The sequence below is a fragment of the Clupea harengus genome, chromosome 14, assembly GCF_900700415.2.
Source record: "Clupea harengus chromosome 14, Ch_v2.0.2, whole genome shotgun sequence".
In the NCBI taxonomy this organism is placed as follows: domain Eukaryota; kingdom Metazoa; phylum Chordata; class Actinopteri; order Clupeiformes; family Clupeidae; genus Clupea; species Clupea harengus.
The window spans coordinates 21,462,919-21,480,683 of record NC_045165.1 but is presented as its reverse complement, the minus strand read 5'-3'; the positions used below and the strand labels follow the sequence as shown (position 1 = coordinate 21,480,683).

At 44.5% G+C, this 17,765-nt stretch overlaps 2 protein-coding genes across 6 annotated transcripts; both read right to left on the bottom strand.

Moving 5' to 3' along the window:
• Positions 1 to 766: 766 nt before the first annotated feature.
• On the bottom strand, positions 767 to 2,631 carry kcnf1b (potassium voltage-gated channel, subfamily F, member 1b). The gene has a single exon (XM_012822201.2). It carries the CDS (start codon positions 2,419 to 2,421, stop codon positions 970 to 972), a length of 1,452 nt encoding a protein of 483 aa, XP_012677655.1. The 5' UTR covers positions 2,422 to 2,631; the 3' UTR covers positions 767 to 969.
• Positions 2,632 to 3,913: 1,282 nt separating this feature from the next.
• Positions 3,914 to 17,720, bottom strand: rbm25a (RNA binding motif protein 25a). 5 transcript variants are annotated; one of them, XM_012823756.3, is made up of 19 exons: positions 17,509 to 17,720; positions 16,552 to 16,661; positions 16,243 to 16,292; positions 15,909 to 16,109; positions 15,734 to 15,791; positions 15,155 to 15,315; positions 14,531 to 14,725; positions 14,108 to 14,191; positions 11,168 to 11,254; positions 10,645 to 10,922; positions 9,357 to 9,468; positions 9,034 to 9,123; positions 8,834 to 8,907; positions 7,892 to 8,042; positions 6,446 to 6,935; positions 5,518 to 5,828; positions 5,325 to 5,423; positions 5,075 to 5,122; positions 3,914 to 4,728 (listed from the first exon to the last, which is right to left on the bottom strand). In XM_012823756.3, exons 2-19 carry the CDS (start codon positions 16,643 to 16,645, stop codon positions 4,636 to 4,638), a joined length of 2,676 nt encoding a protein of 891 aa, XP_012679210.1. In that variant the 5' UTR covers positions 16,646 to 16,661; positions 17,509 to 17,720; the 3' UTR covers positions 3,914 to 4,635. The 5 variants fall into 5 exon arrangements, with proteins under 5 accessions (XP_012679210.1, XP_031436158.1, XP_012679203.1 ...); XM_031580298.2 differs by having other exon boundaries at positions 15,719 to 15,791; positions 17,513 to 17,720; XM_012823749.3 differs by having other exon boundaries at positions 15,719 to 15,791; positions 17,509 to 17,719.
• Positions 17,721 to 17,765: the final 45 nt, after the last annotated feature.

Sequence of the window (17,765 nt, the reverse complement as noted above, 5' to 3'; positions counted from 1 at the left end):
ATGCAAGTGGAAAAGTGGTAGCACAGAACTAAGAAAAGGCCTTTAAAAATGGAGATGGTGAGCAGTTGATGTGAATTATTAAGGGTTTATGTGAGGCAGAGGTAGCGCACTCAGGGGATACTGACCAGTGACCAGTTTGAAGGAGCAATAGGGCTTGGGGCTGGAGAAAAGGCCTTCACGCTGTACACACAAACACACACACAAGCGGATGAGAAATATCAATCTCTGCCATGTACGTGTCAGCAGAGCTACCCTTTATGTGTATGAGTGTGCAGGGCAAAAGGCTATAGTTTCAAATACAAATTGGATAATAGGATCATTATTTTCCCCCCAAATCTCTACTTTATACCAAGACCATTAATTGTCCTCTTGATTTGTAATAGGATTAAGTGTTGTGGCTACATTAAACTGCAGACAAAAACTCAGATCAAAACTAAAACACCATTAAACCCCAAATTTCCAGAGTTAATTATCTGGCTGACTAAAAGTGGAAATAAGTATACTCAGATGTTTTTGAGAGTAGAACGCTGCTTTGTTTGTTTCTAGAAACCCCATGAACCTAAACAGTGCACTACCAAAATAGTGATCTGAAAATCATATTGAATTGGCATGATTTATAGACAAGTTTAGTCAGACTTTAACTGAAAACCGCATCTGTTAACGCTGAGTGAGTGCATTTTACGGGCAGTGTCTGTATTTCTGCCTCTCAAGTATGTCGGTGATGGAGGTGTGAGCTTGCTGTTATTTGCCTCTAAAAAAAACGAGATGCTTCGCATGCATTTTATTGATCGAGCATGAAATAACTAACAGTAAGCATTTCGCACTGATTAAGAAACAGACATCTACCAAAATATACAGTTAAGATGGTCAACTTGTTTCTTTGGGACAAAAGCCACATAAATAAGCGCAACAAATACGCACGGTCTTCCAGTAGTAACTAACATGATTTTAAAGTCTGAAACATTGTCCCTATGATGAACAATGTCTCTTCACTGCTTGTTTTTGAGTCCTGTGTGTTCCTGTCAGCAGTGGAATGTGGCTATCACTGCGTGTTGCGCGTATGCTGCTCCCCCATTCCCCTGCGGTGCTCTCCAACCTCGGAGATTTGCGCATCGCAACCTCAAGAGACTGAAGCTCCATGAGCTCAAGTTCATGTTTGGCAGCGGTCTCTAACACCTTCTGCTTATTGTAGTAGATGACGAAGTTGTTGATGATGGGATGAATTGGCAACGCGATGGCGATTACCCCGCACAGGAAGCTGATGGCAGCGTTGCACCTGCCCAACGTGGTCTTGGGATAGATGTCTCCATATCCCACGGTCGTCATGGTGATGATAGCCCACCAGAAGGAATGGGGAATGCTCTTGAACAGGGTTTCTGGGTGACTCTGTTCCATGGTGTATCCCAGAGCGGAGAACACAAAGATACCAATCCCCATGTACATGAGCAACAGACCCAGTTCCTTGAAGCTTCTTTTCAGAGCATATGTGAGGGTTTGCAGCCCCGAAGAATGGCGCGCAAGCTTGAAGATCCGCGCAATGCGCATTATACGCAGCGCTTGGACCGCCTGTTGCACGTTGGCCAGCTCCATCATTGTATTGCCCAGGTATGTCAGGATCAACACCACATAAAAGGGCATGATGGCTAAAAAGTCAACTACATTCATAAAGGCGAGCGCAAAGCGCACTTTATTTGGAGAGGAAACAAAGCGAAGCACATACTCCACCGTGAACCAGCCAATGCAGATCGTCTCAATAGCATCCAGAGTCGGGTGCTCAATAAGATTTCCCTCGGCGTCCTCCACTTGAAGGTCTGGGATAGTCCCTATACACATAACCACAGAGGACACAAGAACTAACAAAAAAGATACAATGGCGATAACGCGCGCAGGAAACGAGGACTCTGGCTTCTCCATCAGTTTCCACAGGAACTTTTGGTAACGCTGAGATCGGCTCAATCCTGGATCCCCCTCAAGATCATCCAGGATGAGTTTAACTTGGTCGGCAATTTCAGCTAACTCTTCCTCTTTCTCGCTTAAACTGTACTTGCAGCATTCATCCAAGTAACTCAAGTCAATTTTCCAAAACTCCATCTCCTTTATAAAACAGATGGGACAAATACCTCTTTTCATGTGGATCTCGTCAAAATAGTAGACCTCGATTATGCATTTGAAAGCATCAGGGTCCCTGTCAAAGTAAAATTCCTTTTTACCCGTGTCGTAGTCATCGCAAAGAGCCGAGATCACGTCAAAACTTCGCGTGGAGAGGTTCACCAACTCCGCCAAACGACTATCCGGATAGCGATTTAACATTTCCCCACATAACACCACCCTTACACCACCGATGTTGACGGCTATTTCTGTGTCCTCGCTCGCTTCGGACGTTTTGCAGTTGGCATATCGCGGTTTAGGTAAAGTCCACATGATAGCGTTGTTCGGGTTCTTTACGTTCAATAATCGCACAAATGTTTAGGAGAGGTTCTCAGTCGTTTCACCAGAGACCAGCGCGCGTTCTTAGCCATAAGAACATAATGAACATGACAAAATGTCCTGAAAGAATAAGTCTGAGAAAAAGAAAAGTGCCACAAGATCAAATTAAATACATAGGGAAAGTGAGTTTAAACCCGTTATTGGCGTTACAAGAGCGCGTGTTTCCGACACCGCTCAACACCAGTTTGTCATCCAGTAACAGGTCTCTTCTCTCTCCCCTGTCTTACTCACTCACACATCATGCACTCGCCCCTCTCCCCTCCTCCCACCGCAGTTGAAGTAGTTGATTTATTCAGTGTGGCTGTATGCGCCAAAACCCATGATTGCACGATAGGCTATCTAAACTGAAGACATTTGAAAACACATTTTCGAAAGACATGCAAATGGTGAAAAGTTTTGTTAATTAAAACGTGGTTACCCTGGGGTGGCATGTGTACTTATGTTGTTGACATTGAAACTATGCGTGTTGCCTAGGTGCTGATAATTTGGAGAACATATCTTACACGACAGCGTTATAACAGAAAGCGTTTCTCTTACTTTAACGGTATTTAAAAATCAGTAGTTGACTTTACTTTATTATTCAGGACATGACTATGCCAGTTCGCGCAAATTGCGCCATCCACTGGCTCATCAGAAACTATGCGACAAACTGAACGCAATGCCTCGGTCATTGCTGAATTTTATCCAAGGATTTTCCTTGTTCTGTCAAAAATCGAATTCAAATGAACTGCCTAAAAATAAATACATAAATAAATAATAACAGTCACCTCCCAGAGAGACAAGCAGCTAGTGCAATTCGATGCTTTGTACCATGATCTGATAGAGCAGGTGGTCTCAATGCTGCTCTCGGTGTCCACTGCTAACCTTGATTGGTGCACATCTGATATGCAGTGTAATTATAATGCTCTTGATTAGCTAATATCAGTTGTAGCTGATCACGACCTCCAGGTTCCACCAGGTGTGCAGAATAGGCAAACAGATAAAGCACACAGCTTCAGGAGCAGGATTGAAAACCCTTGTGATGAAGTGTTGACAAGATCGAAGATTTGACTGCCAGGGGTACATGACACAAAAGTACATCTCCCCTCTGGTACGTGTGGCTTTGGATCACGTATTGCTGTTTAAGTTCAACAGACGTCAAATGTATATTCAACATAAACCCATCCATTTTTTCCTTCCATAGTCACTTCTATGACTCACGCTCAGCCAGCTGTCTCATTAGCCAACATTCTGGAGCAATTCTGCAGTAATTAATTAGATGAGTGGTGAGGTGAATGATGTATCCACATTATGCGTTAGTGTTTTAACACCATTAAAGATGTCTCCTCATTAGGGAGGCGATGAAGTTCATGTTCGTTGTCATGTCATCTTGGACGGCCCATTAATTCTTACCTATTTCATGGAAAAAAAAAAAAAACTCCAAGCATTTTTAGGAAAACATTATTTAATTTTATAGTCATGGACACTTACTATGGAAACAAAAGTCTTTAAGTGGGTCGAAGTGCAAAGCACCAACATTTTCATAAACCAAAACATTTCGAAGACGGACCCCACGTTCCAAAACAAACTTTAATTCGTTCCTTCCAATGATCTGGATTGGCCTCCTGTGAAGCCCATTATAAATACAGGCCATGATAAACCAGTGCCTTCTTCCTAATTACACTTGTCAGAAGAGTTGCGCTGAGTGCTTATCGATCGTCCAAAATCAAAGTGAATTGCGGAGGAGGCTGAACTTTGGTGGCAGGTGCCATATTTAAAAACCCCTCAACACTGTCCCACGGTCCCCCCTCACCCCCTGTTTGGGCAACAGACTTTGGCCGTGCAGTCAGGTCACATTTTAGCACTTCCACATTTATCTGTCTCACTCAGACACACACACACACACACACACACACACACACACACTCAGACACACACACTCAGACACACACACTCAGACACACACACTCAGACACACACACAAGCAGTAGCCACAGCTTTGTACAGGAGCTTTCTCTCTAGCAGGACAGGGGTGTGTAGGCCAACGCTCTCATGGTCGTGCTGTTTCTCAGGGCCCATAGTCTGCACGGGGTTAAATAAATAGTCTGAGATAGAGGAGAGGGCAAAGCCAGGGAAAACAGGCCTTCCCCCTCTATCCGGAATTCATCTTTATTTCACCAGCCCGATCTTAATGGCCTCAGTTTCATAGATCAGCAGCCGCCACATCTTCACTATGAAGACTTCAGCTTCCTCATCTAGCACCTGAAAAGCACAACATAAGGCGTAATGAACAGTACGAATCAACTTGGTTATAATGTACATGAAAGAAATAAACATGTTATATATGAATTTCAATGTTGTCAATCTATTAAAAAAATGAAGTGATTTATCATACAATTTCCTGTGATTGTTGCTGTGAATGCTGTTATCTTAACCATTACATATGCAATACCAGAACTAATAAAAAAAAACCTAGGCAGCTGTGTTAATTCAGTTATTTTCTAAAATTGTAACGTGTTAAATATTTCAAATGAAGTCACAAAAATTCACACGTTCATTTTGACAGCACTAATTCATTTCATAACAACTAACTGAATAAGGAACTCACCATGGCGACATCATCAAGTATAGTCTGCGGGGTGCTGTGTGCCATCACCTGTGAAGAATGAAGCAGGGAACACATTCCACATCGATTTATAGCACATATAAGGCAGCACTCTCAAAGCCAAGTCACTGGAAACAGAAATGACTCACTCGGTTTACCAAGTATGCTGTATTTACAAAAAAAACTCTCTAAATCAAGTCTCCATACACACATAATGACACTTCAAATTTCTGTTCATCGTTCTTATTCTAACCTTTGAGCACACAAAGTCAACAAGTGTGGCCTCCTCCTCTCCGATGTACTCGATGATCTTCTTGTTGATCCATGGCCTAATCCGCCGATCCATGAGAGACTGAGGAGGAGACACAATGCACTCAATCAGAACACCATTCCAACTATTTACCGTCTTATGTGCACTTTAGAGCGAGAGTTGAACCAGTCCTCACCGAGTCTACAATGGACCAGTCCAGTGGGTAGGAGAAGAGCTCGGCCTTGGCCGTGGGGATCTTCTCGATCAGGCTCTTGATGTGCTTGCGCTTTTCTTCGCTGTTGGCGCCACCCTTGGTCGCGCTCACATCCAGGCCGTCCAATCCTAGGTTGCCACCGCGGTCGTCTTCACCGTAGTCCAGAGGCACCAGCTTGCGCTTGCGGGGCGCCTCCGATTCCTCCTCCTCCTCGAAACGGTTGAAGACGCTCTCCACGGTTGCAAGCTTCTTGCGCTTGACGACGTGTGGCTGACCAGGGCTGCCTGTGGCTCCTGATGAACAGAAAAGAGTATTGGGTTACAGGTTTAAATCCCCCACACCATTCACACTATCTTATTGGGGTCTCCAAACTCTGGTCCCTAGCTTCTCAGCTGATTAAATCTACATCAGATAAGATTTGTTACATGACTGGTTTAATCAGAAAAGAGGAGAAGGTCAGAAGAACAAACATTGAAAACAATCAGGCAAGGGTGAAAAGCAACGCTTCAGAGAGGCTTTCCAGCAGTGGAGAGAACTCAGAGTTGATAGGCATGAAGACGGATATGGAGGTTCTGCTTCTGCTTGACAGGTAGGTAACTATAGTTTTATTATGTTTCACAGAACAAACAGGTCAGTATTGTTTTGTCCCGTTTGCTAATGTTTGTGATGGCTAATTCCAACCGGTTAACTTTCAGGCAGGTACCTGTATAAGGTAACATTAAATTACTTCCCCACAGACATTCATCTTGCTTTGATTTTGCCAAGACAGACGGTTGTTGTGATATAACCTATAGTAGCAGAAGAGCTGTGAACCCTGGCTGCATTTGAACCCCCACCCACCCCACAAAAAAACAACCTGTATGCAGTGCAGTAGGCCTTTGCCCCCCCATCATATAAGCGTGCCGCTCACCTAGCTTGAGGCTGAGGCCAATCTTTGGTCGGTGCTCCTCAGCAGGCTGGGCCTCGGGCGAGTTCTCGTGGGGGATGATGATGCCGCATGGCGACTCGTTGCCAGGGGTGAGGGGGGTGCCGTTACCACTGGCTGAGGAGATGGAGGGCGCGGCGGTGACGGGTCTGAGCGTGGGCTTCAGGCAGGGCTTGGCCTCCGACGCCTCCTCCTCCTCGTCCCCGATCTCTTCGTCCTCGTCCGGGCCGTCATCAGCGTCCTCCTGTTCCGGAGAGCTGTGGTCGGAGCGCTGGGGGGGGGCCCGCTCGGCTCCAGACCTGTGCTCTCGCTCTCGCTCACGCTCTCTTTCACGATCGCGATCACGGTCGCGGTCCCGGTCACGTTCCCGTTCCCGGTCGCGCTGCTCTCTGTGGCTGCTGCGCTCCCTGGGCGCCTCCTCGGGCTCCTCAGGCTTCGGGGGAGGCTGCCGCCGCTGCTCCGCCTCACGCTCCATCTGCACAGGGAGGAGAGACCAGGCCTGACCGTCAAACTACCATCCAAGGCAAAGAAACAAAACAACTATGCCACATTTTTACCCTCTAATCATCTGCAACATAGTGCCGCAGAACAATTGAATTAACCATGGATGTCAACACAGGGTGCTTGTATCAAATCCAATGAAAGTAACAGCCCAGAGCCGTTTTGTTCATTAGTTAGTTTGACAATTTTGTGAATGAATACTTTTCATTATATATGTTGATCTACTTAAAGCATGAACGCTGCCAACCTGTCCTATTCAGAACTAGCGATTGATATGGTCCTTTCGGTTGTAGTTATTATTTTAATCATTAATCAGAGCTCCAACTTGACAGTTTATTATATTTTATGAGACTGATTTGTAACTGACCTCTTTTTTTGCATGGAGCCTCCAAGCGTTCAACTTAATTGATCTGCTGTCGAGTTGAATAGTTGATGCCTATCCAATTGGGTGAGATCCCCAACATCTTATTTGGGCCGTTTTCAGGACACTACCAGCATTATCTTAGCATTTATGTTAAACTGCACCCACATTTATTTGATGCCCATCCATGGCACCAATGCACTGACATTATTTGGTACCCCTGCATGAGGACAGAACAAATGCACCTACAATATGATGCCTTAAAGGCAATTCACAGCAATTAGGCAACTAGGGAAAGACTGTCAGGTGTCAATAGTTTTTCTAATCTATGTAGTCTGCTATCACTCACTCTTTCCTAATGTTAATGCATTTCAGACAGACCTATCGTGTTTTGGTGTAATGTAATAATATGCTTAAATAGAATCGCAATCTTGGCTGAAAATCTCCAGTTTACCGTCTTGCATTCAAATTGTTTCCTCACATCATCTGCCTGATTCACACAGACTAACAAACAGTCTTACAATCCAAATTCTACCCATGAGTTCCGAGCGCACATCTCTAATACGCACCCTCTGGAGCTCAGCGTCAGGGTCTGGGTGGCCCTCAGCTAGCAGCCTCTGGCGGATCTCCTCCAGCTCCTCCTTCTCTCGCTTGCGGTCCCTCTCGTCCAGCTCCTGCTCCTTTTCTCTGTCCCTCAGACGCTTCTGCAGAGCACTCCCCCTTGTGGAGAAGTCAAGGAACACGTCAGCTTACATGAGCTGCTACGAGGCTCCTCTTCCACTTCCCAAGACAAAGTTTCTACCTGTCCTCTTAGAGACAGAAAATCTTCAGATCCTAAAGGTGACTGGTAAGTTAAAGTACATCTGAAAAAGATTCTACAAACCCCATCATTAGTGTTCTGAGAGCTTTGAACACGTGTGACACATTCTACCCTTCTTACAATAAGTGTGGAAGACTTGGGTCTTAATAGGTCAATCTTTGTGTACAACCTGCTGTAGGTACCATACCACACAATTCCACGATTCTTAATTTTTTCCATTTCTGGAGGTTTTTCCATCAGGTCATATTGGTAATTTGCAGATTGGAGTAATTAATGCTGATGCAAGGAGGCTAAACGGTCCGTGTATCAACCACTTTGGGAAAACCTGACACTGCAGCAAAATGCTTTTTAATGGCCTCCGTAATGTTAAATAGACCATCAAGTCAACCAAGTGATTCCTTCCCATTCAGTTGGCATGCTAGCTGTGTTACATTCTACCCTTTCGGTATGGCAATAATAGGCCTATACAATCACAACTACATGCGCAAGAATTTCTCACCGTAGAAATGATCGATACACGGAAGGTTTAGCCTTTCAGCATCAGCATTAATTACTCCAATCTGAAAATTACCAATATTTTGCATAGGCCACATACGTGTTTGCATTAAAGTTCTCATCATTGATACATGTGGCCACAGGGCTTGGTCATTCAGACGACTCTAGGGACTCAAAGCCAAATGAGTGGACCCACCTGTAGTATTTTGGGTCGTCTCGATCGTCGTCATAATCCTCCAGGAACTCCTTCAGCCGCTTGGCCTCTTTAGCCTGAGGAATCAGAACAGAAGCGTTGAAATGGCGTCCAAGCACAAAAGCAAATATGTACGTCTCCATCTAGACTAACCGGTCATGTTACTTGCTGAAATACATTTCAGCGTGATATTTTTTTCTTACCATTTCTCTGCGTCGCTCGTCTTCTCTTTCAGCATCTTTGCTGTAGTCCCGCGCTTTCTTCCGTTCCCTGATCTCCCAGTTCTTCAGGCGCTTTAGGATCACAGGTCACCCTGTTAGCTTGGCATCGCTCTCAAGTTCAACTTTTCACACATTTCAGTAAAAACTCTAAACTCTCCAATGGACTTGTCCGTCCTCCTGACTATTCAACTCAAAACTCTGTTTTCTCTTTACTGCTGTTTGTGAGTGTGGTTCACATGGACACAGATCACACGGACACTTTCTCTATATTTCCCTGTTTGTGGGATAAAATGTATAAAGAGTACCTCTTGGTAGGCGGCCTCCTTCTCCCTGAGCTTCCTCTCAAGTTTCCGGCGCTCATACGCCTCCTCCTCATCCTCCTCCCGGTCTCTCTTCTTATCCTCCCGGTTGCGCTCCCTTGAGAATAGACAGAACATGGAGATGACACTTGCATTTCCATCACAAAGACGGACAGATGCTAGAGGGTAGCCTCAGGGTAGACAGTTGCCTAAACATTTGTCATAAAGGCTTCAATCAAAAGGTTTTTCAGACTATGGTTTCTACTGCACATTGCCTCAAAGGGTTTTGCTTTTTTTGGCAATGTATTTCAGAAGCATTTCTTGAAATTCTCTTCACGTCCCAACATCAACAAATAAATGAAATGCTCTGACAGAAAGAAGAAAAAAATCCATCATCTGTGGCTGTCGCAGAGCTGTTAAAAGCCTGTCCAATCTTATAATTCAGCCCGAATGCAATTACTGGATGGCCTATCTGCCTGTCAACCTCAGTGGTGAAGAAGAACCACAAAGGACCGAGGGCTGTTTACAGAAAGGTCTCCATGGTTAATACACACCAACTCTGTGAAAAATGTATAAGCACAGTCCAATACACATCCACCCAACATGCCACCTCTTCTCAGTCTGGCCCACCATCAGCCACAGAAGTCTGTGGGCAACAAAGGAGATGGGGTCGAAGGGGTCTGGAAGCCCATTTTGACAGTTCAGTAAAAGCACCCACCACAGGTACAGGAAGCCAGGCAGTTGTTTGTTTGCTTGTTAATGTAATAACGTAGCTCTTCAACCCAACGCAGCCTGCACAAGTCAGGAGGTAACATTAACGATGGCGCAGAACGATGGTTGAAGGGGCTGAGAAGTGGCGCCATAGTTTCTCCATTTCTGTTGGACAGGTAATTTCCTGGTTTGTTTCGTGTTGGGGGGAATTTGTTATTTCCCTGAACTATGTAGCTGAACGTTCTCTATCGTGGACTCGTCCTTCAGGAGTAGTAAGGCAATGGGCCTTCATGTGAAGGGGGCTAGGATTTTTAACATACTTTCAAAATCTAGTTTACTCTTGCTGGTTTCAAATATTGCCCACCCTACCTTTGAGCAAGAGAGCCCTCAAAATGTTTAGTAAAAACCATCAGATTTAAAAAAAAAAAAAGGAAATGAAACAATTGCTTCTATCTAGGGAGACAGACATAAACACCTTCAGTGGGTTGAGACCACACTGTTTTTCCAGAGAGCACATGCCAACCACATTTTTACTCTGTCGGTATTAAGGCCCGGTCCAACAGCATCACATGTGTGCCTTTACCTGGATCTGCTGCGGTCTCTGCTCCGGTCGCGGCTCCTCTCCTGCTCCCTCTCCCGTTCCCGTTCTCTCTCCTTGTTCCTCTCCCACTCTCTGTCGCGGTCCCGGTCCCGTTCTCGGTCTCGCTCCCTCTCCTTCTCCCTTTCTTTCAGGCGCTCACGTTCCCTCTCCTTCTCTCGTTCACGGTCCCTCCGCTCCCGTTCACGCTCCCTCTCTTTGTCCCGCTCTCTGCGCTCGCGCTCCAGCTCCAACCGTTCCTTCTCCTTCTCCTCCTCCAGTTTCTGTCAGGAACCCGGGAAGAGTACAGGGAAACATGGAGAGCAGTTTAGCTTAACTTAACGTGCCACTGGACAACAGACCAGCTGTGGTAGCTCAGAGAAACAAACAAGAGGATACAACAAGACTTCAACAGTACAATAAGAGGATATGTATCACTTTAATGTTGTTAAAATTTTTTTAAACATTTTACTGAAAGTGGTTTACAGTCCCAGGGCCAACATATTCACAGGAACACACACACACACACCCTGGCTCTCTCTACTGATTGATACGAAATGGCCACAGATGCCCCTTTGGATGCCATCTGCTCAGCTCCGTAAGGCGATGGAGTCTTCTGGAGGTACATGGACAAAGGGAAGAAGCTGCAGCAGTCACATGTGAGTGTGACTCAATATAAAAAGAATTAGGCCCCTAAAGGCTACCCATCAAGCAGAAACCTGTGCTTACACAATGGCTTGAACACAATATTGCCACTACTGAGCCCCAGTGGGTCACTTACACAATGGTATGCCATCTCACACCCTTTCTCGTTATGACATTTCATTGAGAGGCTTATGTAACTGGGTTGTTTGTTTTTCCATACGTATATCTCTGGCACCTAGATAAATCCAGCCTACCACACACAATAGCTGTAAGCACAGAGATACTGGAAACCACTTTACGTGAACACGGAAACTTGTCCCCCACCCATCCTCCCTAATATGAACCATTTCAGATGAACAAACAACAGAGCAAACAGGCTTCATAAACAGAACTGGATAAATTAGGACAAATTTCTACAATCTTTAGGTACCTACACGTACAGAAAGGACAGAGAAGCATTTCAGTCCCTGGAGTAAGAGAACAGCTTCATCTGCATGAAACTAATAGTTTGGGATTTACGGACAGTGAACTACGGATTCAGCACTTCACTTGTGTGTTAGCTGCTTATATGCTAGGCCTAGGAGGACGAGCAGGTCAAACCATTCAGTCATACTGAAGGCTGGGGACACAAAAGTGAACCCTATCACTAGCCACCCATGTCTATGACAAAGTGCACACACAGAGAAATACCTAGATCAAGGAAGGGAGAGAACAGTGGGCACACAGATTAACAGTACGTGTAGGAGCACCTAAGTCCAGGTTATGTTTTGCTTTGTTTTCTTTTAAGGAGGAAAAAAAAAACCATTTGAAATCATATAAGAATCAGTCTTACCCCGTCTTCAACTGGATCTCCAGATTCCAATACCAACATTAAAAACACACAGACAAAAACTCACCAGCCAGCCAGAGAACCCACAACTCAAGAGAGCGTTCAGAAAAGACCTCACATATAAGAGGATCACTCTCGCTCTCTCTCTCCTGTTCCAAAGCTATGACAGGCCCTAAATGACCACAGGAGAGAGTTGAGGGGTCTTGTGTCAGGGAGATGAGACATGGAATGGGAAGAAAGGAAAGCCAAACTAAAATATGGGAAAGAAACACAAACACAGGGACAGAATATCCCTGCAAAGCCTGATAAGAAGAGACCATTCTTTCTCTGATACTGAAATCCTTCCTTATGTGCATGTCTGGACTTACCGTCAGTGAGCCGATACAGAAGGCAATTTAACGCTACCACTGATTATTTGTCAAGCCAGTAACTTCGTTCTAAATATGCTGCCGTTCTTATTTTCTGTTGCACTGAAAAAAAGGCCCCATATGCATTACATCAAATGCTGCCTACCAACAGGGTTATCAGTATTATTAATGGGTTCTGACCATTCAGTCCTGCATGTTTAGAAGGCTTCTTGGCCTGAAGATCACATTGTTGTAACAGTAACCTTAATGTTTCAAGCTGCGCCTCTGACTGTTAAGCGCGGCGACAATGGACTCGTAATGTCTGCCTGTCGTGGAAACTGAGGAGATGTCTTATGACGTCTGGTCATACTGCAAATGCAGGAAGCCTCTGATTATTGGACCCAATTCTTGAGAAAATATGAACAGCTTCCTCATTTTAGCATAGCCACTGCGTTATATATAAACCCTTCCATCACAGAAGACCACAGATGCCGTATTAACATAAACGAACAGAGAATGGAACAAACCATCTGGATAACGCTTGGACCTCCGGCAAGTCTAAACCAGTATCTACACTGCACCCTTTTCTAAGCAGCACATGGACACTGAAAAGCTTAAAAAGAAAAAGGACAAAATGGAACTGACAAAGACACAAATGAAGACGAAGAGAGAGTGGAGAGGACAAGTAAGAAAAGAGGGAAGAGTGGGAAATAAAGGAGAATGACAAGAGGCTAGGAGACACACTGTGGTCTTACCTGTCAGGTCTTCAGAACACCAGAGTGCTGTGGAGGGGCGCCCCCTACTCTAGCACAGACTGCAGGCAAAATGGCCGCAGTGGTTATTTAGTTGTCACCCCCCCAAAAGTTAGCAATTACTCATAAAGGGGGAAAAAACGTTCATAAAGAAGGACCCGCAATGGTTCACTAAGCTCTATGGCTGATGACAAAAATGTCCATGACCACTGAGTAACCACCACAACCCCATGAAGAAAAATTCCTTAATCAAAACTACCATTGCCTTCTTGGTGCTATGAGGCTGTTGATGTTCAAGGGGAGGCCCTTGAGCCAGTTGCCCCATTTGCAGATCCTCCTGAAGGGGGCGCCCATGACGTGTAGAGAAGGAATGGAAGCTCATACTTACATCCTATCCTCGCAAGTTTTCCCAAAGCTCTGAGATTCATCTTGCTTTAGTCACCATATGATCTCTATCATAATGGTGGGGTTTAATGAATAGATTAGCTTTAAGGGAAGTTTACATAATAACCATGCACTTTTGTGTTTTGAATTGGTCCTGCTCTACATGTTTCTTTTACCCCCACACTGACATGTGAGATTTGCTAGATGGCAATCTCAATCAATTTCAGAACTTCAAAAGGTTAAGTTGAACATAATCCAATAGCATGTTCTGTACAGGTCACTCTGCCATTTACAGAAGAGCCAATAATGAAGAACTATTTGTCTACTTTATCTCTTCAAATCCAAAAATGTCACTACACTGCTTTGAACAGTTCATTAAATTATTTGTCATATGTTTTCTGCACTGGTGCGATTAAGATTGTGTTTATGCTTATTAAGGCAACACACGACTGGGCAGTGAATGTTTATACAGCCCACGGCTAAGTCCAAAAATACAAAAAAATTACTGTTACCTTGTGAGTGTCTCTGAATTTGCTGATCTCTCTGGAAATTAGGTCTCTCTTATCCTCCTCCATCTCGATGGCATTGATATCCTCCTAGGTCAGAAACAAAGCAAACAGACTGAGCAGGGCAAGCACACGTACGAGTTTAAAGTTATAGAGTTTAGAGTAATAGAGTTGAGCAACGAACCCCAATGTTGCGGTACCATCCATCCATATAACATGTAACAGTTGACAACACAGTACATTCCATGATGAACATTGCAATGTTATCATGAATACTGCCTCATTTTAATAAAATGAGGGCATCTCCAAAAATACTCTTTATATGATCCTCCATAAAAACTGTTGATGTGTTCCTATATGTTATGGGTACTGGCAGCTAGTGTTAAAATCTCAACAATGGTATGTGATCGTATAGAGTGTGAATGGTACCTCCTCTTTCTTCTCTTTCCGCTTCTTGCGGGGGTGTGAATCCGAGTCCTGAGAAGGGGCATTGAGCTCACTGGAGTACTCACGAATTAGGCTTTCGATTGCCCCTTTCACTATCTGGTCCCGGCGCTTTGTATCTTCATCCAAGCTCTCCTCTTCGTCCTCCTCGTCTTTCGCACCATCCTCGGGCTTTGCTGCCTAGCAAGAGAGAATGGACATGTGTGGAGGGACAAGGTTAAAGCGTCAGCTCGGGACAAAAACAACCCAAGTACAAATTATCCCGAGGGCAAAATAAAACTGTTTTAGAACAAAGTACCTAAAACATCAAGCTGCTATTTTGCTGGGTGGTCCTATGGGTCAACTAGTAAAGCAAGGAGCCAACAACCTGCAAGGAGGCAGCGGCCTGGTATACAAATACCAGGGCGCACACATACTGCTACGACTGTATATCTGCACAATTAAGCAAGCTGTTATGGATAAAAAGACTGCTAAAATGACAAAATGTAAACGCATGAACCCGGAGGGAGTTACGATAAAGGTGTCTACATTGCAACTGAAAGGAGAATCACCTGGATTAAGGTTGCATTGTCAAAACACGAGACCAAATAGAACAGACAGAACACACACCCCATTGGCATTTCTTTTCTTGGCCTTCCACTCGTCCAGCTGGGCCTTGGTCTTGGCATCGACCTTCACCAGCAGCTTCTTGTCCCCGATCTGCAGCTCGTGGAGCAGCCGCAGGGATCGGAGGGTGGACTCAGGCTCCTTGTACTCACAGAAACCAAACGCTTTGGGGAGCAGAGAAGGGAGAAGAGGGCAAGAGTTAGTCATGTGCCTGGGACTGAGCCTGTGGCGCTTACACTATGATGAGCACGCTATGGTGAGGGGCCAAAATGTGAAGGGGAGTGAACAGGCTTTGGAAATGAGAAGAGGTGCGATTTGAAAAGGCATTCAAAGTCGAAGACAAGACAAAAATAAGAACTTTTGGGTTCCTTTCCCTCTCCCAGACCAAACCCCGCATAAGCAACATGCTCCACACGTCCTACTGTGCAGCCTCCCACCTTTCACACAGGCCACCCTAGCATGCAGCATCTGCTTGGGTGTAGAGACACCATTGGGGTGGGGCCATTTGGAGAATGGATGAATTATAATGATGGGGAGGGGTGGTAAATATATCAGAAATGGTTTTACCTGTTTTGTTTTTACCTTGAAGTTTTCCAGAGGCTCCCTGGACTCTTTTCCAGCTGAGAACCAAGCCACACTTCTGTGAAGACAAAACATAAAAAGTCCTATCAGTCATCTCGGTAAGTTCACCACGCCTAGCTGTTGTGACAAGAGCTGTCAATGAATACAGTCTGATGCAAAGGCTCAGCACACTCACCGACAGAAGCTGTCGAACAAGCATATCTGAAGCCTTTTCCGAAATGTTCCCAACAAACACTGTGGTGGTCGGGCCGCCGGTGGTAGTAATAGTGTTGGTGTTGTTGCTGGTCTCCTCTGTCCCCTTCGTTTGCAATGTGATTGCCTCCTTTCTTACAACTGTTGGCTTGTGTGTCATAGACACTGTGGAAGGTACCAGGACCTACAGAAACCCATCCAATACATAAAAACTCATACATTAAGAATTTGCCCTAAGTGCCTACATCCCACAAAATGTGCACAGTTAGAAGTCTAGGTTAAGTCTTAGGACAGATGGACATTTTATTGTGGCTTACCGTTGGTCCTTGTGTCATTATGCCCATGTGAACCGGGATCATTGGAGCTCCTTCACATAGAATGACAAAAGAGATTCAATGTGACTTAGTTGAGGGCAACACACAACAAAGTTTTAAGACCTATTTTTCCCCTCACACCACACTGGCTTACTGTAGTATTCAAAACCCTTGTTGTACGTACGACTTCCACTAAGCACCTAGAACCATTTCAATGTAATCAGCACTAGCACCCCGAATGCCTTCTCAACCAACACCTTAGAAGATTAAGTGATGCTCCATCAGATAATTAAGTGATGCTCATTCACTCACCTGGGGGCCCTGTGGGAGGATACCCTCCAAACTGTGGAGGGGGGATTCCAGGAGGCAGCTGTGGAATCCGATTTAGGTGAGGGGGGTATGACATCTTGATGGAAAGGAACCTAAAGTAAAGATATCAGTTAATCAACTACTACTTTATTTCAATTAGGACAAAATGGCACTGTAAATCGACCTATTATGAGGTAGTCAGCTCCCACACATGCTATTAGCTGGTCTAGTCTGTTTTCACCATTACTGTAGCGTTACCTCACTGCAAATAATGTAGCCAATTAAGACAACACTGAGGTTTATATTAATTCACCTACACAAGTAATTCGGTCAAGAAGCTTATACTGACTTAAAATACAATTCTAACAATTCTTAAGACTATTTATGATGTCAGTCAAACTGTCCAGTCTCTTTTCGATGTCCCTACCGTGAAAATTAGCCTCACCGGCGTTTCACAACTATAGTGTAGCCTGGCAATCAAACCGGTTCAATAGACTACTTACAGAAAATACTGCTATCACTATTTTAGCAAGCTAACTCAATATTGGTGCTACCAATCTAACGTTAGATAATGTTAGCTATGTTTTACACAGTGTTGTCCATCATCAATTCACACCAAACATTACATAGCTATAGCTAGCTAGTTGGTTAGCTTTATTTCGCTATAAATCAACAGATTATTTTAACCTGGCTACCCCGCTGGCTAGTAACGATAGCTGTCAAATAAACAATACTCTACTTGGACAACTTTGCCATCCAGAATATGGCCATAATACTAAAGGACCGGTATGGACATAATTATGTATGTGTCATTGTCGCTAAGAACACTAGTCTCTGGTTCAGCTAATGTTACTAGCTACCTCTAGTGCTACCAATCTGGCCACAACTGTCTAACCATGTTAGCAAGCTATTGCAACGCTAGCTAGTAGGAAGCTAACAGCAAGAAACAATTGAGCTTACCTACGTTTTCCTTTATCCCAGGATTAATTCAACCAATTTAGTTTGATAACGTAGTTAACTATATGTGTTAACAACTAACAAGATGAGAGGCTCATGAGAAATTCCCCCAAAAACGTTAGAATATTATACGCCGGCCAGTTAGCAATATGCGCATGTATGAGGCACAGCATAAGATGGACGAACGTGAGTTGAGTAGCAGTCGGTAGTAGCAAAGATCATAGGCGGAGCAAGATACTTCATGATGATCCACTTCCTGG

Coding starts and splice junctions, on each gene's coding strand:
- kcnf1b (XM_012822201.2), bottom strand. CDS start 2,421: ATGTGGACTTTACCTAAACCGCGATATGCCAACTGCAAAACGTCCGAA.
- rbm25a (XM_031580298.2), bottom strand. CDS start 16,645: ATGTCATACCCCCCTCACCTAAATCGGATTCCACAGCTGCCTCCTGGA. Junction 11,255..14,107: donor AATTCAGAGACACTCACAAG/GTAACAGTAATT, acceptor ATGTACCTCCAG/AAGACTCCATCGCCTTACGG. Junction 9,124..9,356: donor AGGAGGCCGCCTACCAAGAG/GTACTCTTTATA, acceptor GTGATCCTAAAG/CGCCTGAAGAACTGGGAGAT.